This window comes from Cheilinus undulatus, linkage group 16, assembly GCF_018320785.1.
Source record: "Cheilinus undulatus linkage group 16, ASM1832078v1, whole genome shotgun sequence".
Lineage (NCBI taxonomy): Eukaryota > Metazoa > Chordata > Actinopteri > Labriformes > Labridae > Cheilinus > Cheilinus undulatus.
The window spans coordinates 17,780,117-17,807,787 of NC_054880.1; the positions used below are offsets into that span (position 1 = coordinate 17,780,117).

The 27,671-nt window shown below is 40.7% G+C and overlaps 1 protein-coding gene across 5 annotated transcripts in view; it reads right to left on the minus strand.

Annotated features, from left to right (window-relative positions):
- The window catches only part of rbms3 (RNA binding motif, single stranded interacting protein), a 468,933-nt gene that overhangs the window by 68,603 nt on the left and 372,659 nt on the right, over positions 1 to 27,671 (minus strand). For all 5 annotated transcript variants that reach the window (XM_041809940.1, XM_041809941.1, XM_041809943.1 and 2 more), the window contains one exon: positions 880 to 986. In XM_041809940.1, the coding sequence (XP_041665874.1) occupies positions 880 to 986 (107 nt within the window). The remainder of the gene's footprint in view (positions 1 to 879; positions 987 to 27,671) is intronic.

Below are 27,671 nucleotides of genomic sequence, written 5' to 3' on the forward strand. Positions count from 1 at the left end.
AAACAAGGTGGAGAAAGGACATTAAGAGAGGCAGGGAGCCAAGTTACTTTGCTTGTTCTTATTTCTGGTTGCATAGCTGACTTTGAAATCCTTTCAGTGTACCGAGTCAGGCTATACAAAGATGACAGAAACCATATCACATCTATACAGGGTCAGGAGGAGTCAGTGACATTAATACATAATGATGTGCATTTTGCTTTTTTGTGCACATGTCAGATGTGTAATTGGAACAGGCAAAGACATAAATCTAGACACCCAAACAACATTAGACAAAAGGGGGAGCAATACTGGTTAAGATTTTTGTGCTGCACTATTAGCGTTGAGATTAGCCCTAGATTTGCAGCTAAGATTTCCACCGACTACTAGCTCATCTTTTGCACCATATCCACTAAAGAATTTGCACTAATTCTATGCACATTCTATGGTGCAAACATGCCGGGAAGGTTAGCGCTGGCCTTTGTGGATTAGTTACTATTTCTGTTAAGGCTGTTTTGCATATGCAGGGACAATTTTGTGCTGAATTTTTGAATATTCCCACATTTACATACATGTAAATGGGACCAGGCACTGTATGCTTAGCTGAAGTATATATAAATATTGTGTGCAGTCAGCATGGATTTCCTCTTTGCACATGCTCTGTGGATCAGACACTTTCTTTAAGTCATTTGCACAGCTAAAAATTGCTTTCCTTTAGTGGATATGCCCCAAGGTTTTTATTGTTGACCATTAGCAAATTCCTGTGAGAAGGTGATCTAGGGATCCAGTTAGTTATTATAATCTCCATTATAAATTCTTTCAGTGTTGATAGAGTGAAAAAAATCCTAATATATGTGAGACATGCTGTGGGAACATGGCTTATGTCTTGGTGTGACCCCTTACCTCGCCTTCTCTGTGCCACGGCCTCCCATTCTGAGGATACTTGCTCTGGCTCTGGCGTTTCTTCTGCCCTCCGTCGGCAAACTTGCACAGCAAAGGCTCCGTGGGAGCTGCAGAGACAGGATGAGAAGACAAAATTATATTAGAAAGACTTTATATTTTAACCTCTTTCTGAAGGAGAGACATCCTTTTGAACTGAGTCTACTATTGTCTCCCCTTCTCCCCCCTCCTCTCCTCCCTCCCTCCTTTCCTCCCTCCTATGGTGCTCACAGACAGATTCCCAGATCGACCATGTTGGCAGCTCCCTCCCTACCCCGGCTCAGGCTGGCAGCCCATGAAAGAGCATCGCAGGGTATTGTTGAAATAATAATCACAGTAATCGCTCTTGTAAATACCTCTGAGATGGTAATGCAGGACTCTGGCTCTGTCAGCCAAGGCTTATGTCTAGAAGGCGTTCATGTTCCTCATGCGTATTCCCCCTGTGTTGTGCTTTTACAGTGATGTTTCTCTTTTATTTGAAATTTTATGCCTTTTTCCACTCTGCAGCCATCAGTGCAAGCCTCTCACTTAGCTGTGAGGCTGTCAGATACTTAGGTTGTTGTTCTTGAAGTGCACACTGGGGGCACTGTAACCATTTCTATCAACACTGGTTTTCCTTGTTTGCAGAATTGCCAGCACAAGGTGCAAAAAGTGTTGTGTTGACCTGTGTCGCTATGAAGATAACTTCTCAAAGGGCACTTTCCCACACTTGTGCTGCAGGTGAGCAACAAAAAAGCAGAAAATGATTCAGGTAATGAGATACTGAAGAGAGAAAGAGAGGCAAAGAAAGAGAAAAAAAGTCATTTTCTCATGAGAAACGTGTGGCTCTCTTGGCCAGGGATCTGGGGGTCTTAGCAGTGTCGGTCCCCTTTTTAGCGAGATGGGGATCTCTTTGGAAGCAAGTGAGGAGATGAGAGAGTGGAAGGAGACAAGGGGAAAATGGGAAGAGAGTGAGAGAGATAAGAGAAACAGGTGGGTGAGCAAGGGGGGAAACAAGAGGTAGAGTGAGAATCTACACCTGGATCAAACACTCAATCCCTGGGAAGGTTGTACAGTTCAGAAACAGAAGAGCACACGCTAAGCCAGTGAGCTTGTCCAGACACTGAACCTCTGCAGACCAGCGCTGCACCTGGCGGCTTAGAAAGGACCTGCCTGTCATCGCATTCACATTACAGGCCTGGCAGCTCGTGACACGGCCGCTCTGTGAGGACACGCGGCTGTCTGCGGGAGGTGAGCGACAGGACCTTTCATCATGCTGTGCCAGAGATGACACCCATTTGGAGGACGGTTGGGGCTTTAATCTGTGATACCAGATGTTAGAGGTGCTGGAGCTGTTATAATAATGCAGCGGTGAAGTCACAAAACAGGTGAGAAAGAAATCTTAAGGAGGCAGAAGGGGCATGTTCAGACTTTTTAAGCAGGGGTGGGCAAATAGGGACACTTATGGGGTGGCATTTTGTGCACATGACTATAAAAAAACAAAAATATATAATGTAAAATAAGTGACTGCATAAATACTCACCCCCTTTAAAGTGACTGACCTAATTCAACGGAGCGCTGAAAATCCTACTGAGTTCAGTTAAATCAATCTTCAAGAAATGAAAGGAATATGGCACCTGTGTAAATCTTCCTAGATAAGTCCTTCTCAAACTGTGACATTCCCTTAATTTTCAGTGAAACTATCATGAAGTCTTAACACCAAAAATCAACAAAAAAATCTGAAAATTTTCATGAAAATTCCTCAAAATTTCAAAGCAAAGTTTCCAATCAAATTCCTAAAAATGTGGGTGCAGTTTTGGCTCGATAGGTGTCCATGTACAAAGGCTGTCATCCTCGGCGCACTAGTCATAGGATTGATTCCCAGTCAGGGCGCTGTTTGGTCCATGTCTTCCCCGCTCTCTCTCCCTCCCCATGATTCCTGTCTCTCTTCAGCTGTCCTATTATAATAAAGGCAAAATAGCCCCCAAATAATCTTTAAAGATATACAACTAAATCCCCCAACCTTCCATGACATACCTAACAATTTCATATTAAATCCCCCCCAAAATTCACATCAAATTCCCTAAAATTATTCACCTCTCAAATTTACACGAGAATGCCTGAAAATTCCTAATTCCCCCAAAAATTCAAGCAAATTTCTCCCAGAAGAATGCCAAAATTTCAAAGCAAATTTCCATAAAAACTTACAAAGAAACTCTCCTTAATATACAAACATTTCTCTAAAATCTCTTAGCATATTCCCCAAATGTACAAAAAAAAAAAAAAAAAAAAAAAAAAAATTTCCATGAACATTCTGGAAAACTAGAAAAATCTGATATCAGAAATTATTATTTTTTGTATGCAAGCCAAAATGTGATGTCATCATATGTACATGCAAGGTTGAAGGAGGTTAAGACAGTAGAGTCCAAAATGAAACAAAAAGGTTTAATAACAAAACAGAGGAATTTCCAAATGTGAAAAGGACAGGATTAATACTACGGAAATCCTGAGATAGTCACAGTTTAAAAGTTTAATCATTTGACAGCCTCAATTTATCTATGATTTATCTTTTTTTTATTTTTCAAACATATTTATAATAATAATAATAATAATAATAATAATAATTATTATTATTATTATCATTATTATTATTAATAATATTGTTGTTGTTGTTTTTGTTGTTGTTGTTGTTATTATTATTATTATTATAATTATTGCTATTATCATTATGATTATTATCAATTTAGTTATTTTACTTAGAATTTATTTTATTTATTTTCATATTTTATTCATCATAATAATCCAAATTTTATTTTTCATTATTGTCAATGTATCTATTTTAATTTTTATTTGTTCATTTAATTTTTACATTTTTATCTATTTGTTTTATTATTTTATATAATCAAAAGATTAACAAAATAAACACATAAAATAAAAGCTAACTGCAGCCTTTTGCAATACATTTTTCCTTCACTTGTCCTGTCCTCCAGGCAAAGGAAGGGTGGGCAGGTAAAACTACCAAGAGGCTAGTGGGGGAAATTCAGAGTTAAGCCTTGACAAATGTCAAATTATTACTTCTGGATCCTTAAATTTCTTGATTCGACTACTGTCATATCTCTTTAAATGCTCTAAATGTTCCTAACATTCATTTCAACCCTGACAGTTTCTTTCCTCTATAAATGAATGCCATTTAAATATAAACTGGTAAAAAAAATAGCAATGAAATCTTAAGTTTAGGCAGACTCACGACAAACTTCTGTAGATAAAGTGTTTTTATATTTATATTATAGTATGTCCTAAGGGTCTACTATAGGACCACACTTTGAGTCAACCCAGGAGTATGTTGCACAGAATCAAGAGAGACAGAGAGAGAAACAGCCAAAGAAAAACAACACAAAGCTCTTCCAAACCTCTCCTCTGGCACTCTGGGAGATAATTAGCCATCGAAGCGATTTGGAGAATCTGACACAGGGCACGCTGACGTTACCCCTGCGACTACATCTCTGGTTCCCACAGCCAAGCGGCCAATTTGTTTAAGACTCCTGCCCAAGATCAACAGCCTCACACCACCCCACCCAGCCTGTGATCACACTCGCCCTGCTGCAGCCACCCTGCTCCTGCTCTGCTATAAAACCTCCAAAACACCAAAATACCAGCAGACACGTTCACATGCAGTTCAAACTGCTGCCAGCCTGAAAGCCTTTGAGACCTCTCACCACACACACATCATCATCATCGCTGCTGCTGCTGGCACTGCCCAGAATAAACTGGGCCATGCAAGGTTGCTGATGCTGCGTCTTTAGGTCATTGACTCCAAGAACAGCACATTTCCAGCGGGCTCCAGCTTGTGTTGAAGGGGGCCGCTTGGAAAAATAAAACTTCAATTATGAACCAATTTGCTGCCTTTTAATGATCCTCAAACATGGGAAAAAGACATAAAGTGCTGTTGGTCAGGGGTCAAGAGCTGGCGCTAACAAGGTGCTTCATGGGAACTCCTAATTGTCTTTTTATGTGGGTTGCCGTAGGAACTGGTAAACACATTAACGAGGAGTTACCGCAGACATACTGTGTGCACATGCATGTGTGCTTTGGACCAGTGTTGTGCCTGAATCATAAAAAGAGCATGTTCTTTGAACCAGCTTGCATTTTTAGTGAACTGAACAGATCAATTTGCAGTTCATGGATGAGAACACAAGTGTAGTTTAAATAATATTAATAATGCTAATATTGCAAGAGCTGCCAAGCCATGTTTTTAACATTGTGTCTGACGCTTCTAACGTGGCTATCAGACAATGCAAGGTGGAGCATGGGTTTCAAAGGAAAAATCTCCTATTTTCATTAAAAGTGTGCCACAATAGCAACAGAGTTGAAGCATCTGTTGCATTTGGGCAGGAATATAGTAAAACCAATATCCCAGGGAATTTAAAGGAGCCAATGTATTGCTTTAATAGTGTCACACAAAGTTAAACAGTATTAAAACTAGATACCCCGCGAGCTAGTACATAGCATGGAAAGTCAACTTATTCAGTACGTTTAACATACAGTTTCTTTTGCAATCATATGACCCCAGATGTCAGGAAGTAGGGGGAAGCTATAAGGAATGAATGAGAACAAAGGAGAGTTACTACTTTACTGCTCTAAATGAATCTACACTGCAGTTATTTTTGGAAAATTTCTGCTTACATTGAATACGATCCCTACACCTTACAGCAAAGCTACTTTTACCACAGTTGAACAGATTTACCTGGTGTGGAGGTGATCAATATTACAAAGTACTCAGTCCTACAGACCTCCTAGCATCTAGTGTCATCCAGATGAAGGGAGACAGGAGTCCAGACGCAGGGCTAGCTAAGCCCCTGTAACATATAAAAGATCCTCATTTTGTCACAAACATGTTCTTGAAACTACAATACCCAATTCCCGCAGTAAGCAACCAGATGTGCCATTCACAAATAAGCCTGTGCTACGAAATAGCTCTTTAATGCTAGCCGAAATAGCTAGCTCCCGTTTGAATGCCAGTTTCCTTTCCACCATCCTTTGTTGTTATTTAATCCACATTTAAAAAGTCACGCTGTTACCAAGTGAATACTTGTTTGGGAGCCAAACAACCAGCTCTACCGAGCTGAACCAAATGATCTAGATCTCTAAAAGAGACAGATTTCTCGTCATAATGAACGAGCCTGGAGGTTGGTGAGACGGGCTGAGGAAACATGGTAAGATCAGAGCTTAATGACCTATGACCCTGCGTCCTCAAATGAGGGCATTACATTTTGGGCTTCCTGCACCAATGCTGTTAATTTAGCTTAACTTTGACCTTTTATCTCCATTAGTGGACACTTTCTCTGCCATCTTGTGGTTAAAAAAAACATTAAAGATGTCAGTGTACTTTAAAGATTTAACCAAAGTGCACTACAGCCAGTCTTAAAAAACTGGTCAGGTTATATTAAGTTATATTTTGACCTCTTTGACTGATTATTTCAAATTTTATCTCATATTTTGACTCTTTCTAAACCTAACTTTGGCTGTTTACTTCCATATTTTGACCTTTTAGACTCACATCCAAAAATGTAACTCATATTTTGACTTTTAAACTCAAGATTTCAATTTTTTTTCTCATATATTTGCCTTTTGAAAACATTATTTTTCATTTTTCATTTTGTGTTTCGACCTTTTTAACTACATAGGACAGTTATCTCAGATTTTGAACATTTAAACCCATCAATTTGACTTTTTTGATTTTCAAAGTTATTTTTTTCTTATTTTATTACTGGTGTAAATGAGGTTTACACTTTATGGTTAAATGTTGACCCTGCTAGGTTCTTAGGTTAGACCTAAATCCAGAATCCAGCCTGCTGTGACTGAGTTTGACACCCCTGCTTGGCATAGTCATATACCGCTCAAAATATGGCCTTTTGGTAGCGTTTCTCCATGCAGAAATCACTACTTGGCCCCCAAGGGATGTTCTCCACTGCTATGTGTTGTCATTTGCTTTGAGTGAGTCATTTTTTGTGGTCGACCTATGTTTCAGAACAAATATCTGAGAGTCCAAATAGAGTCTGCGCTCCTTTTGATGTCAAAACAATAACACTACCTGCCCCTCTCCATCCACAGCTATGGAAGCACACAGAGAGGGGCGGAGCAAATAGGGGCTCATTTCAAGAGACACACACAAAAATCCAGCATTCTGAGAAAACCTGTTAGAGCTGGTTTATACAGGGTCAAAAGCCTCTGTTATTGATTGATTCATTTCATATTGAGTATCTTGCACACATTTAAGACCACAAAGGACCTGTTAAAATTAGATAAGGGTTATAATATGTAAGTTTGAGAATATAAGTTAATAATGAAGATGTAGGCAGAGGAGGCTGTACAGTAAAGCAATGGTGCTGCAAATAAGAAATAAATGAGCATGAACTAGTCCGTTTCAATCTGTGTGAACTTAACTTTGCTCTCTGAGCCTGGTAATAGACAACCCTCCCACACACATACACACAAAAGCAAATGAGCAGTTTAGCAAGAGCAAGATGTCGGTTCTGCTGGCCTCATTTGATCACAGCCTCGGCTCAGTCACTCTCTCCACGCTGTGCATGTGGCTCTGAAGAGATAGTCATGGCTTTCTGCTCATCAATAGACACATTACCACACAGTAAAAAGAACTAAGTGAGTGCAGATGTACTTTTATGTGAGGCATTGGAATTACAATAGCCATTTAAATTGAAGCTTGTTGCACTTATTAGCGCTGCGTGCATAAGTAATTGTTGCTGTTGCTTGTGTTTCCTGTGGGCCGGCATCTGGGGGAAATCAGCTCTTTGTCTGCAGAATAACAGCCAGCACAGTGAGAACACCACATCACACCATTACTTTTCTCTCTGCATACTCCAGACAAAAAGCGCTAGCATGATCCGGATGGTCTCGCAAGACCAGCTGAACAACACCTGACCCATGAATGCAAATCAGCACATGTATTATAATCCATCAATGTCAATAACACCATACATTCATGGACTGGCTGTACATCTGCTGGGCTTGAATGGTGAAATCGATGTAGGAAAGCCCCCTGAGTTGAAGAAGGCTCATGTGAAAGATTGTTCTCAGCTAGCTTTTCACCATCAAGACTGTTACAAAATAGGCCTCTCACTAGGGCTGTGAGTCAATCTGGGCCATTCCTGCTTTCCTCTCAGTCTGTGCAGAGCCTGAAGAAGGCAAAGAGAGGAAACTCTTCAGTCACTTGAAACAAAATATGTCACTCTGATTGGCTTCGGTGTAGGGTAGGGGACCATGGACTTTGATATGAGACTAGTGCAAATCAAATGCTACCTGTTCCAGTATCGCAGTTGAGTTGTACGAGCTACTTGGCAGTGATAAATGGAATAGCTATGATGGTTATCTCTGCCCCTTTCTTGAGACAATGCTTGGAGTACTAGCATAGAAGATAGGCTAAACACTGTATCAGATGATGCAATTTATGCCAAAAATTGTAGATATGTTAAAGAAAAACTGACCATCCTGCACTGCAACATGTGTGTTTGCCCACTTGCATTGTGCTGATTAGTTGTTGAAGTCTTTTTGCTTTAAAGGGAAAACAAATGTCTGGTTAACTAATAGAGGTGTGAGTGGTTGGGGGTAGATCACACCCTGTGGTGCTCTAATGTTAAAATAATGGAGTCAAAGTGCCCTCTTAAATGCCCCTGTGTTACATAAAACTCAAAACATAGTAAAGTTTGCTTCAGGCTGCCCTTACAGATGACATTACATGATATATCCCACTTAAGAGTGCCCTATCATTGGGAAGAATAAGTTATAAAGAGCCCTGGAGGATGCTTTTCCAATGGACAAAACATGATAAAATGCCTTAAAGATACCCTTTCAGTTGACAATACATGATTTGGGGTCCATGGTTCCCAACTAGTCCATGACCCAACACCACAGCCAGAAAAAACATTACTTAGCAAAGAAACTGTTGTTTAATTATACTCTGTTCGCCAACAAAACATCAATTTCTGTTGTTTTTTTGTAGATCTCAATATATTAAGAAATTATGAAAGGAAAAAACAACTTTCTTACATATATTTCTATCCAAAATAACAGGAGAAACGGGTCCGGATCTCAAGAAAACAACCAGAATTTACCCCTTGTCCTGCAAAATAGGGAAAAATAAAAAATCCTCAGATACACGTCTGCCTAGGGCTTCAGTTCATCCTAGTTATTTTGCCATATTTTGGCCAGGCACCAGTTCATGACCCACTGAAAACAGCCCCACAACCCAAGTTTGGGTCCTGGCCAACCAGATGAGAACCACTGCTCTACGGTGCCCTATCACTGGACACCCTAGAGCCCAAAATTTAGAAATCTGTCCCCTAGGGTGCCCTCTTAATAGACAAAACATCATAAATACTCTCTATGTGCCTCTTTAAGAGGGCAAAACAAGACAAAGAGCCAACGAAAGTCGTGCTACCAGCAGGCAATGCATGATAAATCACCTTCTAGGGTCCCCTCCCTGTGAGCAGTAAAAATGCCCTCTCAGTAGCTGAGTAGTTCATGATTCCTCATCTCTTTTATCATAGAAGAGTTGTAGGTATAATTATATAGTTAAAATATTTCATTCTAGCCAGAGTTTCTAACTATTTCACTGTAAATGTATAATAACTTTATGTGTGCTGGTGCCCTTTTGATCATTTTTGCCCCCCAAACATTCTGAGGTTGCAACTGCAACAAAAACCTGACTTTGAAAACAGGAAGCGTTGCAAATCGCAACAACAACTTTGGTTTAAGGTTGCTGCCGGTTCTTGGTTTTAAGTGTTTGAGATATGCCTCTCTCAGTCGGATCTCTCAATGCTTTACTGCAAGGGCATATTTGAAGACTAAAGGGAAAAAGGAGGAAAGAGGACAGTATTTTATTGGGATTCTGCTAGCTCTGACACTGCTCGAGGGGATCTCTAATTGGATCAACAACTGTCTGATTCCCATCAGCAAGCTTGACCTGTCTGCCCAGACTGAGGAGGCAGTGTCTTATGGGAAAAAGAGACAGAAAGGGTGGGAGGAAGAGAGAAAAAGAAAGACTGAAAGACAGAGAAAGACAAACAAATACATGCTTAGAAAAGGGCGAGGAATGGAGATAAATAGATACAGGTATGGTAAAACAGGAAGTAACTAAAAACGCTTCAATATTTCATTTAAAAACATACACAAGAAAGAACCCGCCCCCCCGTGAGCACAAATTTTGTCCTCTTAGAGGGAAACCTGAAGGGAACCTTGTGGATTGTTTTTCCGATTCCCATGGCAACCCCCCGTCCACTGGTGCTTTCTACAATTGTCCACGATGGCTAAAGGTTGAACTTATTAGTTTTTAGAAGTCAAAAGTCACTGGGCCTCATGTTGCTTGCTTGTGTAGCCTACATAATATTTGAAGAATACTTTGATTTTTTTAAGTTTGTTGCTACCCTAGCTACATAGTTAACATAACTGTGTAAGCCAGTGTAGCTTAGTTTGCTTTAGCAAACCTGGCTAAAGCTCATGTAACTACATAAGCTACATAGATAATGTAGTTATGTAGCCTACATAGCTAACGTTGGCTTCTTAGCATCAGTATAGATATCCATGAGCTTTGTGAACTTTAGCTTTAGCTACCTAGCTCTGGTATCTATGTAGCCTACACAGCTAATGAGCTACCTAAGCTACATTTGCTACGTTAGAATGTTGTTCATGGAGGACAAGCTTTTTCCTGTGAGCAGAGTCTTTTCTTGTGTGTTTCATGTTTTGTAAACAAGATTTGCAGGTCAGGTTTCTGACTTTTAACGTTTGGTATCCTAACCCTTACCTTAACCCTTATCCCAAACAAATTGAGAGTTTAATCCAATTTTATTTTGAAAGTTTTAGTGTATATCTGTTCTGGCAGACGCAGCGTTTCACAGTGACCAACAGATCTTCAAAGTTGTCAAGCACTATGAAACAGTATGAGACCACTAGCAATGATTCAAATCAAAATAGATCTTTGTCAGTCATAAGCTACCACCAGACCACAGAAAACAAGAGGATTCAGACAGGATTCAGGAACACAGATAAGATAGGGAAAGAGTATATTAAATCAACATTTCAGCATAAGCTCACACTCGCTGGATGTATTTCAAGTGTAATGCTGTTGCTCTTTCTTTAACTGCCAAGATTCAACTTTAATTGGACACAAAATTTGCTTAATTTTTAGTTTACTACATTAGATGCACTATATAGATGTTACTTTTCATTTCCAGTCCACATTAGCTAGTCAAATAAACATATTCCACAATATGGTGTGGTGGGGGGGGATACCAGTGGCAGTCAGCATCATCAATATTATATTAAAGTTGTTGGCTAAAGGCTAGCCCGTTGCAAAAATGGAAACACTACATATTCATCAGCTTAATTGTCCATTTATTTATGGATAATGCTAGCGGAGAATTAGAGATTTTGACCTTTTAGTTGTTTTAACACTGACTTATACACTGGTTAAACTTCCTACCCTAACTTACAACAGTTCTGCTGCCGTTTTCAGAGAAAACTGGACATGTTCAGAACGGCCACCAACAAAGAAAACAGGCGACAGTGACTGCGACTTCCCTGCAGGGAGGGTTTTGACAGATCCCAGTCGATAGCTCTCACAACTGCCACGCCGGCCTCGCATCCTTCAGCGTGGAAATGAAGACAGTCTGCCAGCCGTTTTGCTGACAGGGACGGCACGCATGGCTCAATGACACGGCCCTGATAAATGGTGGTGTGGCGCTGAGAGGAGAGTGTGGCAGAGAGCGAGACAAAGAGGAAAGAAGGGGAGCGGAGGGGAAGATGGAAAGACGGATACGGTGTCATAGAGAGGCAGATAGACGTAAGGGGACAGTGACTGAGAGGAAGAGAGAAGAGAGGGAGGGATTCCGTGACAGAAGCAGCCCGGTTCCTCTTCTCCCGATCCATACTCTATAGATGAGTGAGTGAGATTAGCATAGGAAGAAGGATGTCAACAACGCCTTGCTTCTCACACAGCTTCCGCAACACATGCTCTATTGCTATTGATCAGCTATGGCTCACATTTTCCCATAGAGGGCCCCTGCTGCACGCCGGCCAGCCGCTGCAGGCCTGAGATGATATTATGGATTACGGGAAGGGGAAGAGGAGGGAAGAGCTGTGGACGCGGGTGGTAGGAGCCTGATCGATGAGCTATTGCACACTTAACAAGAGTAATGTTATGTAGGGAGTGTGTGACATGCTAATCCATCTCTGACTCCATCCCCATCACATCTCTCTATCTATCCATCTAGCTATCTACCCATCTACAACTGAGTTCACACTGTTCTTAGACCAGTTTCAGACATATAAGGCAGATATATGAGCTGCTGGTTTCAGACGCAGTCAGCTGACAAGAACAACTGACTCTGAAACCATCTTCTGGGAATGTGAAATACTTTGAAAAGTGAGTGAGCGTGCATGTTTTTGTGTCAAACTGGAAATCCAGATCAATATTCAGACATCAATGTGAAAACAGCAGAAGGTGATGAATATTCTGCACGAATACACGGCTGTAATTGTTGCAGCAGATGAAAATATTGAGAGCTCAGACTCTGAATGATCCTGCACTTACAGTAAAAGGTGAGAGCATAAAGAACAGAGCCAAACAGACCGTAGGTTTCCAGCAACTTTTGCAACATGAGCTCAGAGGTTTGAGGTAACGAGAACTTCAATTTAGCTTAATCAGCTAATTCCACATGCCATTTGAAACGCTACTGTTGCCATGGTGAGTAAACAAATTAGGAATGGCAGACAGAAGTGTGTAGAAGCAGAAGTTGGATCACAATTCTTATTCCATATATTAAAATAACATTTATAAAAGCAGACAGTCTGCACCACATTCATTCCAAATGGCCAAGTGTCACTGGTTCCTCCATACGGCTGCAGTTTTAAAGCGTTGATGGCAGAAGAAAGTGGCCAAGGCAGATGTTTCTAATGCACAACCCACACATGTTGCTCCGCTCTGCCAACAGCTTTGTTGCTGCAGTATCAGTGGCCGATTTACACAGCTGGCCAGGGTGGCAATTACAACTCAGCCGCATTGTGGTCGCCTCAGAATTGTAACGAGTACAGTTTAAGATTGAAAACAGTATTTCTGGAGAGGAGTCGAAATAAGATCCCAGCTAAGAAAACAAAGCAATGTGTGACAGATGCAAGAGTCCGATTCATCACAGACTTGCTGTTTGATTTGGAGGCTCATCTTAGGTTTTCATCACTTCTTCAATAATAAACTGATTACACATTTTTTTGAGGATGCATATGCGAACATTCAATGATATACATTAACAGCGGCAAGATAAAAAAGGCAGACTGTGAATCTCCATATATCAAAATTTTAGGGGCTTTTTAAACCTTTTTTAGAGGACAGCATGGTGGATAGGAGAGAAAACCAGGGAAGAACGAGTGGGGAAAGACGTGACAGCATGGGTCAGATTCAAACCAGGACCACCTGCTTGGAGTACTATTGGCTCAGATGACAATATAACTGCTTCACTATCCAGCACCCTATATACTGAACTTATAAATAGAAGCACAAATCAAACATTCATTATGCTTGACTGTAACGTTTTGATTATGACTGAATAGTTTAAGTTTCCCTTTTGTTTTATTTCTGCCTCTGCTCTGACTGACTGCATCAAACTCTTTAACAGCAGTGGTTGAATGTCCACATGTTTGTTTTCTGGTTGTGTCTTGAATAGTGAATCAGTGTTGTTGTTATTTCTTGTCTCTGAGATGTCAAACTCCTGTCTGCACAACAAATTTACGTTTGGGTGCTAATAAAGAACCATGAACCTTAAGTTTGAGTTCAGACAGAAAGCTGTGTCTGTATCGGTATGAGTTTCAAAAGTAGAAGACAAATGAGGATTAAATCCGCCACATAACTGAGAAGAGCTGATGTCATCAGCTAACAGCCAGCTGATTCATTCTGAGCATGCTAGTGGCAAATCGTACCCATGCTGCCATATTTAAGCTGCTCTAGTCTGGCTATGCTTTGCTGCTCCCTCTGCAAGCTGCCCTTACAACCCTCCTCCACCCCAGCACCTCCTTTATCTTGTTTATCAATGTCATTCTGTTGTCACTGATGCCTCAGGTTTTTTTTTTGCTGCTCCCTCCCTGCCTCAGGCCTTCCTTGTAGGCATGGATAAGGCAGGAACGTGTGCTGTTCCTGCTTGATGCTCTCCATGTAGGCTCATGGAAGGGCAGGGGAATCCTAGAATAGCCACACTGCCAAATATAAATAACAGAAATGTGTGCAAATTGATAAACACTAAAAATGAAAAATATTACAACCAAAAATTCTTCTGTTATAGAAGATGAGAAACAAATGCCATTCCATTATCAATACAAAAGTCACAAACTGTTTCAAAATGTTGGATTGCAATGCAGAGTCTCTGCTGCAGACTGATGTTTGGATAACCAATTCTCCCATGAAATAAAAAACACTGAAGGAAAGAGACCTAGATCAGACAGCATAAATATATTGTTTTCTTGGATCTAATAACAAAAAAGTCCTCGCCGCTTCTCTTTGGCCTTGTGGCATGAATCCGATCCTGGCCTGTGGAGCTCCTCTTTCATGGTGAACTGTTCTGGCTGTGGCACAAAGACTTTAGAGCAGTAGCTGTACCGAGCCAGTGGGGTTTGACCTCTGCTGCCACTGTCTGTGTCACTGCCTGTGTGGGCAGGCAGTGGAGCTAGCTCTGTTCCTGTTAGCGGAGTATTATAACACTGCCAACGCCTCCAGTGACCCGTGAAACCTCCCATCTATAGAGATGAATCATAAAGATGGGCGCTTTGTATTCAAACAGAACTGCCTATCTTAGAGACCTACAGCAAGGATTTTTCAATATGACACTGAATCAGAGTCAGAATAAATCAGTCTGAGGCTCCACAAGTACAGCTAGTAAAAGTTCTATAAACGTAGTTTTACTATATGATGAAGGCTTCATTATTCACATGGAGCATTGGACTTGAATACACTTTTTAGCCTTGCTCAGCTTTACACTCTTCCACATAATGTTACAACGCAATGAGTTAGGTTTATTTATCACAGAGAGATTCTGCTGAGTATGCTTGGTGTTTTCCAGCTCCGCACTGCTTGACATTCATAGTGCTGCACAAATTCACACTCAGAGCGCATTACAAACAGTCCTCCATTGTGAGGCAGCATGAAAGTGAAAATAAAAATGCAGGGTGTCTGCTAAATGGTGCTCTCTCCTCACTGCATTTACCCATGATTTTGGGATCTGAAAATATGATTTTATTATTATACCCGTGGTTACCGAGCCGCTGGTAGCAGTGGCGAATATCCTTGAAGCAGTCATCTAGGGTTCAAATCAGGCCTGTGGCTCCTTTCCTGCATGTGATTGGCCACTCTCTCCCCAGTTTTCCAACTCTATCCACTGTTCTGTGTCTTTGATAAAGGTATAAGAGCCCAAAAGTGAAAAAAATCAATCTAAATAAAAACCCAAATTCCAAAAAAGTTGGGACAGTGTGTTAAAATTTGGATAAAAGCAGAATCTAGTTATTTGCAAATTATTTTTTCAGTTTATATTTAACACAGTACAAACAGGGCTTGACATTAACACCCACCAACTAACCAGCCATGGCAGGTGTATTTCAGCCATGGCAGGTATTGCAGTGACTCCTACTAGCCACTTTGGCAGGCCAAATTTATTGATGACACATCCACTAACTTTGTGACCAATTCTTGTCTTTTCTCCAGGGTGAATGAAAAAAACATTCTTTAAAGTTGGAATATGTGTTCATTTACATTTTAAAGAACTGCAGAATTAGTTCAAGTACATTTTAGTTTACCATAGTAAAACTTAATCAACATAATGTTATTTATAACAGGAGAAATTGTGGCTAGTGAAAATTCAGAATGGCCATTAACTTTGGAAAACTAACAGCCATACTGTAGTTGCTGGTGTGCAAAAATGTTAATGTTTAGCCCTGAATACACAAAGGATAAGACATATAATATTCAAATCTGTAAATGTAAGGCTTAATTTTTTTGAAAAATACACACATTATAAATTTGATGTCTGCAACACATTCCATAAAAAGTTCCATGGCAAGAAAAGATTGGATTTGGGGTTAGGGTTAGTATGATGCGACAATGAAACAGCCTGCCATTGGTTGACACGGCCAAGCCACAGTGCATTTTGGGATACAAAACAGACTGGTGGACAGCATCGGGTGCAAGCAACAGAAACATTTTGAAAAATGGATTAAAAAGTGTACATAAAAAAAAGAAGTTTAAAATTGGAGTTCCTTGTGTCTATTTCATCTTTAGAGACCCCAGAAAGTCACCCAAGTTCCAGGCTTGATAGAAAAGCATCCGTGGGGGCTAGAATGGCATTTATAGCAAAACCGTGTGCTTTCAGAGGAAAAGAAAAAATAAGAGGCTACATTTAACGGTTCAAGTTTTTTAACTTTGTCTCTGTCTCTGTCTTTTAACCTGTGTCTCTTCCTGCAGTATTTGACAACACTGGTCTCAGGGTTAAAAAAAAAATTGCATGTTTTTGAGATGGGTATCACAGCAAGGGCTTGGGAATGTTGGGAAAAGCATTGTCAGCAAACACAGTATGCCGCTGTATCCACAAATCATAATTAAGACTCTGCTATGCAAAGTGCAAGCCATGTATGTGCAACATCCAAAACAGCTGCTGACTTCTCTAGGCTAAAGCTCATCTCAGATGAATTGACCAACAGTGGAAAAGTATTCAGTGGTCTGACAAGTACACATTTAAAATTGTTTTTGGAAATAATGGCTGTTGAGTCCACCAAACTTAAGAGGATGAGGACCCTCCAAATTGTTGTCAACATGACGTTCAAAAGCCAGCATCTGCGATGTTCTGGGGGTATATTACTGCCCATGGCATGGGTAACTTACACATCTGTATAGGCATCATTAATACTGAGAGGAGCAACATCCCCTCCGCAATACAAGTCACAACATCATGGCTTCACAGTAAAAGAGCAAAGGTACTTGACTGGTGTCTCCTGTTGAAAATGTATGGTGCATTATGAAGTGTGAACTGCGAAAATGGAAACCCTGCACTGCTGAGCAACTTCAGATGTACATCAAGCAAAAATGGGTAAGAATTCCCCTTTCAATCCTTCAACAATCAGTCACTTCAGACACTTGCAGAACTTACAGATGTGATGGATCACAGTAGGAAACATAAAGAAAATTGAACCTTAAATATCTTGTCCTTGCACTGCTTTAAATTAATGTAAGTAGAAAATTATTTTTAAATCACTTTTTTTTTGTTTATATCCACATTTTACAAAGTGTCCCAACTTTAATGGGACTGGGGTCTGTACATGGTTATCTTAGCATTCTAACCACTTGCAGCATATAATGACATTCGAGCAGAAAATACCAGATAGTCATATCAGCTGGAGTAGCGTGGAGAACAAACAAAAGGCTGTGTGTTTCTTAACTAGGTTTCCCTCATGGGGGTTTCCCGTAACAACAGTATGGACAGGAAAGAAAATGAAATTACAGCACAATAAATGAATTATCAATATAGAGTCCTCAATACTGTATCAGAGGAGGGATCGATACGCCACAGCCGGGCTGAGGGGCCGAGGGCAGGCCTATAGCAAAGGCAGCAGCCGGATCGATGGTGTCACTGGGGGTGATTGACGATCAATGCCGCCAGTGACGTTGATTTATGATCAATGAAAGCAGGGCACCTGACTAATAAGGGGAGAAAGAGCGGGATGGAAGGGAGGGGAGTTCCACAGCCATAGCGTCCCCTTTACTGTAACTGATTGGGGATCGATGAGGAGTGGCACCGCGGCTGATTAGGGATCAGGCGAGTGTGTGGCAGCGGAAGGCGGCTTGGTGTGAGAGGATTTGGTTGGCTGAGAGGAGAGCAGGCCTGTCTGAGCCGAGCAGAGCTGCAGACACTGTAATTAAAGCTGTGTTGAAAGGAGCTTTCCACTGGTTGATAGAAGCTGCAGGTGCAGCTTTTCTTTGCTCTTTCACTTTCAAAAGAGCAGGCACACACACCCACACCTTCTTCATCCACAAACACATGCACACAGAGGTAAGGCCAACATTAGAGGGCCTGCGCTGGTCTTCTGAGATGCTCACTCCTTAAACTCCTTACTTTCATCAGTGTCCTTAATCCTTAGTACTTTATCTCTAGTTTTCAGTATCCTGCCAGTGACACAAAAGATCTAAGTGTTAATGTTAGACATACTGTGTTAAATGTACAAACTAACGGATGCTGTGTTGTCACTTGTGTTGCCTTTTCTGATCTCTAGTCTTGCTCTGGCTTTAAAAGAGAGAGGACGTAGGAGTAGGTTATGTTATGAAGCATTTGGTGATGCTTGTTCTTGTTAAAAAAGATCTCTCCCCGTAGGAGACAGAAAGGTGTTTAAACTCCAGGAGAATGTAGCTAGATACTTGGAGCTTCTGGCTGAAAACAGACACATATATTAGAACAGGCATAATTAAATTGCGCTTTGGTGCTAGCTTAAATAAATTTGACTGTAGTCCTTGTCCCAGTATACAAGCATGTGAAGGAATTGATGTAATAGCAGTATGTTTCACTACTCTACACTGAAAAAGTGAAAATCATCACAACTTTGTATGCATACTTTGATTTAGTTGGTTGTTGTTTTTATTTTCAGCTTTTATCCACATACGTGTGATGTTTCACCTCCATTTCAAAGTGTTTTCATGCCAGATTGAATAAACCCCCAACTGCTTTACAGTGTGTCAGTCCAGCTTTGAGAAGGTAAACAAACCCTCAAACATTTTATTTATTGATTTTAATGATGACTGTTGACTGTTTTATTTATTGATTTTTATGAGTGGTCATCAGAGTGACTCTATGATTGTTGAGTGGTCATTAGAGTGACTCTGTGACTGTTGAGTGGTCATCAGAGTGACTCCATGACTGTTGAGTGGTCATCAGAGTGACTCCATGACTGTTGAGTGGTCATCAGAGTGACTCTGTGACTGTTGAGTGGAAAGCATGCGTACATGTATGATAGAAGTCCAATTTTAGTTGGATTTTGACTATAAACAGACCTTTATAAACATCTTGTATTCACACAATTTAACAAAATGTCTAATTCTCATAATTATTCTCATCTAAATAAAATTAATGCCCCTTGAATTCTGCTTTTCCTACAGCCATGAGACAAAGTCATGCTTAGACCTATCAGTTTAACTCAAGAATAGCCATGTAGTCGTTTGCATGAAACTGAAAAGCCAAAGTTATGTCCAAAGTGAGACAGCTAACCCTCTCCCCCCATACTGCTGAACTTCAAACAAAGCATCAGACGTTCCCATGGCTCATAATTCATTCATTTTCTAGGTATTCTCTTTGTTCTCCAGCAGCGCTGACACTAGTTTCCCCCGTCTAGTAAAAAAAAAAAAAAAAAAAAAAAAAAATCAACACAACAAAGTGACATCTTTTTGTGTGCGCGTTGAATACATCAAGGGTTTCCCATGGAATTGCTACAGTTCCTGGTTCATCTTCAAATTATATTTAATGTTTCAGATTTAAAGGCTAAGGTCAGAGTGATTAAATTAATTAGAAACATAGGAAGCGTACCACATTTATATTTGCATTACTGAATGTGTGTTGACATGTGTCTTCAATTCTGGAGGGCTTACTTGAACAATTGTGAAGTTGAGTCAAACTGTTTAAAGTGTGTCTGTAGCTGAGGCATAATGTCAAAAATAATACTGTCAGAGATAATTCAAGATCTTAAATCGTCAGTCTTTGACTTTTCGAAAGAGTGCTGTGTAGCATATCACGCTGTTAAAATCTGTTCACATTAATCTAGACTTTTAATTGCCCACCAAAAGGAGCTCCAACCAAATACTGAGTGCTTAAATGGGCATAAGCTAATTTGTAATTTCAGTCGTCCATTGGTGTAAGTGTGACTGCTTGTTTGTGGTTATATTTATGTGAATGACTGGTGATAAGTCCAGGGTGTACCCCACCCTTCAGCCGAGATAAGCTCCTCTGCAACCCAAACCCCTTTAAGCAGCAGAGATATTAAATAAATGGATTGTTTTTGCAAACTCTTCAGCTGTATTTCTCCTTGCTTCTTCAGGTCTGCCCTTCCTTCCCTCCAGAGAGCGATAACCAGAGAGCACATCTGACCTGTGGAGGACAACTTTGAGCAAGTCTCCTACCCAAACATCTCAGAGGTGATGAAAAGAGCTTTGTTTTTCTAAGTCTGTGTTAATGGGCTCGGATCGATATGAGAAAGGCGTGGTTTATTTTCCTCCACATGTTCTGACCCTTAGGGGGAAAAACAGGGAGGTAATGTAGGAGGGAAGAGATATTGACGCACAACATCAATATCAAGCACCAGCACAGAGAGCGTAACTGCTTTTTACTTGAAGTTCAGGTCGGTTATTGGAGCAGGGCTCATCAATGAAGTGTCAAGGACAGAGGAAGTCGGACTGTAAATAAACGCTGTTGTTAAGATGATTATACACATCAGCGCTAGAAGTTCCATCTTCCTTCGTTTTCTCACACCAATTTTTTTTATTCGCACTGTCAGGAATTTGAGGCAGAACAGCGCTGCTGCTGCAGAGTCGGGTGCTTCGCCACAGCGGCCTCTCTCATCTGTCACCAACGGCAACCAGCCCGCCAGCCGCCATGATGTGCAGCCTAATTGGGGGAGCTGATGAGGTCTGATGAGGCCGGTACTTATTGAATTCCCCGGCCTGTTATTTAGATAATGCTGGAGAGGAGCGAGCGCCCTCCGTCATCTCCCCATTCTCATCCATTCACTGTCCCAGCAGGGGGGCCGCCGCCTAATCCACTCTTGTTTGTAATGGCTGTGTGAACTGAGGGGATTTGGACACACTCACCCCCCCCCCCCCCTTACTCTCACATCCAGCACTCCCCACTGTTGGTTTTATCCCATAATGGGCCAATTTGGTGAGTTAATCAGATCCCATCCTATGATCTTCACCCCTTTTTTAGCTGGTCTTTCTCTTATTTTGGTGGGAAAATGCTGAATTGTACACTCTACCTTTTCTCACTTTCCCCCCTCAAAAATAACACTTAAATATGTGCCTGTGTCATGTCTTTGTGTGTTTTGGTAAAAGGGAAAAAAGTGATGAGACAGAGGAAGAAAACAGCAGTGAGAAGCAGGAGAAATGGCTAAATGGGAAATAACAAACTTTAATTCCTTGTTGTAGTCTGGCAAAGGAGATGGCGACTGTGAAGTCACAGAGGGGTGCCAAGAGTGCGGCTCAGTGTGGGACAGCACATCAAAACACATTAAAACAGATGAAAACTCCTGTGATAAATGCCTCTGCTGCACAAAACTGAAACGAATCCAAGATTCAGACGCTAAGTTTGTATGGAAAAAGTCGAAGCATCTGGGTGGTCAGACGTTCATCAGCACCAGCTGTGGTGTGGAGATGCTCCAACAACACAATTTACAGAAATGAGGACTGCCAGAGGAGCCACAAATGAGTAAATATGTGAAAATTCTACTCATTACAAGATAAAAGAGAAGACTGACTGGAAAAATGTTTTAATGTTGACTGCATACAGAAGATCTGCATAGTTTCAAAAATCTGAATAAAGGAATGCCTAATGGATTAAAAAAAACGTGTGTTTGAGGTCCCCTTTAATGTGAGATTTAGGTTTATCAATACAAAACTTCAAGGCACTCCCTTTAAAGTCCCTGTAAAGTGACAAAAAAACTTGAGTTTAGGTTTCTTGCATGACTGGCCACTGTGTTCTAAATCACTATGCCAAATTTTAGTAATGACAAACATTTATGATAATAATTTTATGAAATTAAGCTTCAACATCATGAAAAATGAGGCAGTAAAATCTTCTTGAGGATAGTGGGGCATGTCAGTTAAATGAGCTGAAGCCACACCCACTCAAGAGACATAAGATCGTTTCAAATGAAAAAAAAAATGCTTCTGATCCGAGCACAGCTGCCTGACTGACAGAAGTTGGAGATTCAATTTACTGTCTTCTGGCACATACTGTCATTATGCTTTTAATGACCTGTAAGCCACCATAGCTGATAGGTTTGTGAAATTTACCTCACAATGAACACTCTTAATGAAGGCAGTAACATCAGCTAACAACGGACTATTGAGATGAACTGCTCTAGGGGGGCTGGGTAATTCCCCATCAAGACTAGGGATGTCATGAGCTCAGATTTTTGCCCTACTCAAATAAGACCAAGCCAGGAAAGAGGTGAGCAAGTTTCTGGTCTACATTAAAAAAAAAAAAACAAAATCTGTCACAGGTAGTTGTCTCTCTTGTGTGTTAAGACAGACTTTAACAGTTGGTATAGGGTTGCTTTATAAGAGTCTGGGTTTGGCTCCTTATCTCCAGTGAAGGCCAATCTTAATGCTTCTGCATACCAAAACATTTTGAACAATACTATGCTTTCAACTTTGTGGCAACAGTCCGTCACCTTTGGGATGAACTGGAACAGATTGCGAGCCAGGCCTTCCTGTCCAACATCAGTGCCTGACCTCCTAGATGTTCTGCAGAATGAATGGACACAAATTCACAGAAACACAGATTTTTTTAAAAACCTTCAGAGGAGAGTTGAAGCTTTTAAACTTCAACTCCATATTAGAGTACTTGCATTTGAATACAGTGTTATTACATTCCCTGTTCAGGTGGTTGAATACTTTTGTCCATGCAGTGTACCATAAAGGTAGAGATGTTGGTGCAAAACCTTGAAAAAACGTTTCCACTGTCCCAGATTTCCATCTTGTGGCACTAACTTTATGACTCTTCTTCTGCTGTGACATTTGGTATGCTCTTATTGGTCAATGCCACAGGACAAATGGTAGGAAGCAGGGCAAATTCAAACAGGCAGATGGCCCTGAATCCCTACGACTGTTGGATCAGGCTGTAATAGGCTTTTAAACAGTTTCTAGATGTTGTGGACAGGGGTTAAACAGGCAGGCTTGTCTTTTTTTTTTTTTTTTTTTACCTTTAATGCTGTTATATTTTGATAGGTATATGCATTGTTGTAATTTGTGTATAACTGCCCTCCTCCAACTATCAAACTGTGCACATAAAAGTATCATACATGTCTTCCTTTTACCCAGCGACAGCCCCTTTAGGGCCCACTATGGTGGAAACACTGCCCCAGAGTATACATAGGAATCTCTCTTCATCATGTTTTTAAGTCTTGCTTTCTAGGCGTTTTATTAATGTGCCAGAGCAGCATTAAAAAAATACGATAAGCTGTGACACATGCTTATTTTCACTATGCATTAACAGCTTTGTGACTGAACATCACTCCTTATCTTGAACGCAGTAAACCATACACCACTTCTGCTGGTCCATGAAATATCCCCAGACATCCTGAAAACAAAAGGCCACATTTACAAGGGTCAGCTGTTGTGGTCTTATAGATCAGCAGGGCGATACTGACGACAGGGGACAAGGGCCATTAAGGCAGCAACATTTAAAAGCTTACAAGGAGGAGGTACAACGGGGAGTTCACCGGGGGCAATGTGAATCAATATCAGCTCGACTTCGAAATCTGCTGTATAATCCTTGATCTCCAAGGCCATTTGCTTTGCAGCCTGAAATTGGATACACCGCAGCTGAATCCCCACCCCATACACACGAATATGCATCCACTCTGGCTGCGTGGAGCTCGCTGTTCACTCTACAAATAAGACATCCTGAAAAATTGATCTGGATGCATCTGAGGCAAGATTATGTCTAGGGCAAGAGGAGAGATATGACTAGCTCCAGGTAATTCATAAATCTGTGTGTGCCTGCATGTAAGAGGATCAAGGCAAAGACTGGTGAATGGGAAACCTCATGGTGGTATTACCATACCTATATCAATGCTACCTGGAGGACCGCTGCTGCAAACAGGCCATTAAGTCAACACCACTCTAAATGCTAAGGGCTAGTAGAGGCCACACTTTGGAAAACACTATTATAAACTTGTATACAGCACACACTGCAGGTATGATTAACAAACGTGTAAGGAAAATAAGTCATTTTTTGTTTTGCCTGTAAGCAACAAAACACATTTTGTACTCTAATACCATTTGTTTGATGAATGACTTGGAAGACTAAAGGATAAAAGTAGGACTGGATTATTCAACAGCTGAAATTAGTCTTGCATGCCTTTTAACTCCAAATACAGCCTATTTGACATGACTTTGTGTTTGCTGTTAAAATAAACTTGCATTCTGGAGTCTTGTTAATTAAAAGTTTAATGGAAGAAACACTTCAGTCTGGCCATGTTTACTCAGAGTTTGACTTTTGGAGCCAATATTTGATCATTTATTAATTCATTCAGCTTTTATTTGAAGACGGTGGTTGAATTAGTTTATTTTCTTTTAAATGGAGGCCACATGTGTTATATGAAAGGGCAAAAATCCAAGTTTTTTTTTGGTCTGATATCTTGTAAAAATGGCAATCTAGATTATAGTGGAGATAAAACATAGCTTCATTCATGGTTCAATCAGATATTCTGTTTAAAGGGAAAATGTGGATGCAAACAGTGAAGCTAGTGAATAGGGTGATTTGAGAGGGAGAGTTCTTAACATCAAACTTGCATACTGCATAGGCTGTGTCTGTAGCATACTACTGTGACCGACCAGGCCTGCCTACAGAATTGACTGGGCCCTTAAAATCCAGTGAATGGACCCTCCCCAGTTGTCATTTATTGATGATATCAATGCATGTGTGTTGGATCAGTAGCATTGGTGCTAGCATCCTGGCTAACAGTTACTTAATTTGGAGATGAAAATCTTGTCAGGCTGTAATTGGATTCTAATAATAATAATAATAATCATCATCATCATCATCATCATAATAACTTTATATAGCCGGCTGGCTCAGCCCAAACACCCAAACAAACTCCGCGAAAACATAAAAAACTAAGACAGTTTTATCTGCTGAAGCCCATCAAGCTAAAAGAGAGTGTGACCGACGCAGGGGGAAATCGAGGATAAATATCGGTGGAGCATTTGAGAAATAGAGGGAGCTTAGCTCGGCGCTCGGGATAAATACCGATCCAGAGATGGCCGTCTTTCTGTGGAAAAGGTAAAGCATCACTCTGGACCTTGAAATACAATGTAGTGATTTATGCTGTATAAACCATATGCTACATCACGTTAGCTTGCTTACAAAGATGCTATCCAAACAACGAGAATGTCACGTTACTCATTTAGTATTTTCTGGATAATATTTAATCTTTTTCTTGCTTCCTGTGTCCGCACTAGAGGTCCAAATATGCTTTATCCATTTTCATTTTTATTTTGTGGAACTTTTAAGTGTTTCCTCACATACCTCCTCTGTATACACGATGCCGATAAATCACCTTGGTCTGCGTGTGTATCAGCTGATAAACCGGAGGCTCGTTCATGAGCAAGGAGCGTGCCGTCGTGGCGAGCAACACAATGCTGTTGTAGTTCGCCTAATGGCCGGCGGTGTCGTTACACTGATATTTTTCTAAATCTTGCATAGAGCCCCTTTAATGCTTTTCACCATTTTTGGCAACCAGTGCAATCTTAATGCACTTCATGAAGCTGCTTCATACTATTTTCTAATTTGTTTTAACCACTCATATTTGATACTTTGAATACATAAATAACACATAGCACTGACATAAAGGCACAAACTGTTGGTAGCATCTCACTCTTTTGTTCATGCCACCATAACACTATCATTTTCCCCCAAGACTTACTCTGAGGTTTTTAAAGCCTTTATTGGAGATATTTCACACAACTCCCAAGGTGAAGCTACGGAGGATGAAATAAAGTCTTGAAGGAAACAGAAAGCTTTAGCAACTCGTTTCAGCTTGTGGCACTCATTCAGACAGTGTGTAATGTAGATCAGACAGTGGACAGAGTCAGAAACTTGGGAGAGAGAGTGGAGAATGATATGCAGGAAAGGAGCCTCAGTTTAGATTTGAACCCAGTTGTCCTGCTTTGAGGGTAACGGCCACTGGCACATGGGGTGCACAAATCACCGCTAGTGCAACATATGCCAAGTTTTTTTTACATCTTATCCTGTCTCCAAGGTATGGAAGCCCATTTCTGCCAAGTAAAAAAGAAAAAACGTGAAAGTAAGGCAGTTCTTGAAAAAAACAAACAAACCCTGAGTCATAATTAAAAAAGTAAAAATTATGAGATAAGAAATCATGACTTTTTATCTCATAATTTTGACTTTCTATCTCATAATCATGAGTAATGATTCTTTTTATTTAATCGCCTAACTTCCACATTTTCTTTTTTAAGTGGCAGAAATAGGCTTCCATACCAAGGTGCATTTTTGAATAAGCTCTGGAACATTTTAGTTGTAGCTTGTGCTGAAATCCTTAAATTCTCTCCAGTGCATGTGTGGAAATGTATTTTAAAATTCCTGCACTGACTGGCTTTGTGAACTAATTCCCCATTAAAAACACCTTTAGTGTTATCCAGTACTATAATTTTACATGTTTCATATTCCACACAGTCCATATTAACCTGAACTTCCAGTGTTTTGAAATATTTTAGGATCTCTGAAATGTTTTGTTGTTTGCTTGACCCTTCTTTTTGCCTTCAGGTGAAACAAAACAAAATTTCCTGCATCCACAGGAAAGCTGTATTACAAAGATAGCACTTACTGCTGTGTAGGAAGCAAGACATGAAAGGAAAGATTTCTTGGAAGGATATATCTTCAGGTGCCTCTCTGCTAGAAGTGTGGGCTGCCTGTTTTTTCCCTGTTTATTCCCATGGCGCTGTGTATTGTTAGAGTGGCAGTTGTTGGACTCTCTGAGGCCTTTAAGCTCTCTGTTTTCGCCCTATTACTTGTGCCTGGTGGGGGGACAGGCGGTTGTAGCAGGATGCGGTGCTGGCGCAGCAGGGGTGGTCCCCTGATACCGCGAATTCATACTTTCCACCTGACGCACAAGAGAGAGAGAACAGAGAGCTGGCAATTACCAGACTACTCTATCTATATATACTGCAATCGTGGCCAGCTCTGCTCGGCTGTACTCCACTCTGAAGGCTGTCTCAGGGCCAAGCTGGAGGTAATGAAAGCAACACACTCCTAATGGACTATTGATGTGGGTGTGTGGATGCAGGGGAGGAAGAGCGAGGAAGAAAAAGAAGCTCCAAGAACAAAGGAACGGAAAGGAAACCGTAAGAAATCGTTCAATTGGCGATTTTCACCTTAATGCGTCATCTGTGTTATTGCAATGGGAAAAAGTGTGCATCCAGGTTTGAAAGCTTCTGTAAATCATCAATATAAACTGTGAAAAAGCTGCATGAATAAACCACAAGTTAGATCCAGTCTGTGTGCTGCCAGTAAAGGAAGCACACACAGACAGAGAGACAGTATGTCTGAGACATGAGGTCATTCTCAAACCAGGTGTGTTTCCATCTTCATTCAAGCTTTTATAGAAATACTCTCATTTAAAAAAAACTATACGCAAATAACCCCAGGTGAGAAAAAACCTAAACACCATCATAGTATGCTCCACCAAATGGAACAAGTCCCACTCCCACTGATCGTCTATTGGCAGAGCGTGAAGGTGTGCTCACATTTATTTGGTCTCAGTATGTGTCCCCTTCCCTGCTGGCAGCCAGTCATATGAATGAATGGGCGTCGACTCCTGCAGGTCCGGTGGCGCTACAGAAATAACTCTGCTGACCACAGTGACCTCTGCTTGTTCCCACACAGCCTGCGTCCTGTCCTAATGGAGGCCCCTGCTCTATTTTTGTGGGGGAAGCGGCTAGATTTATCTCACTG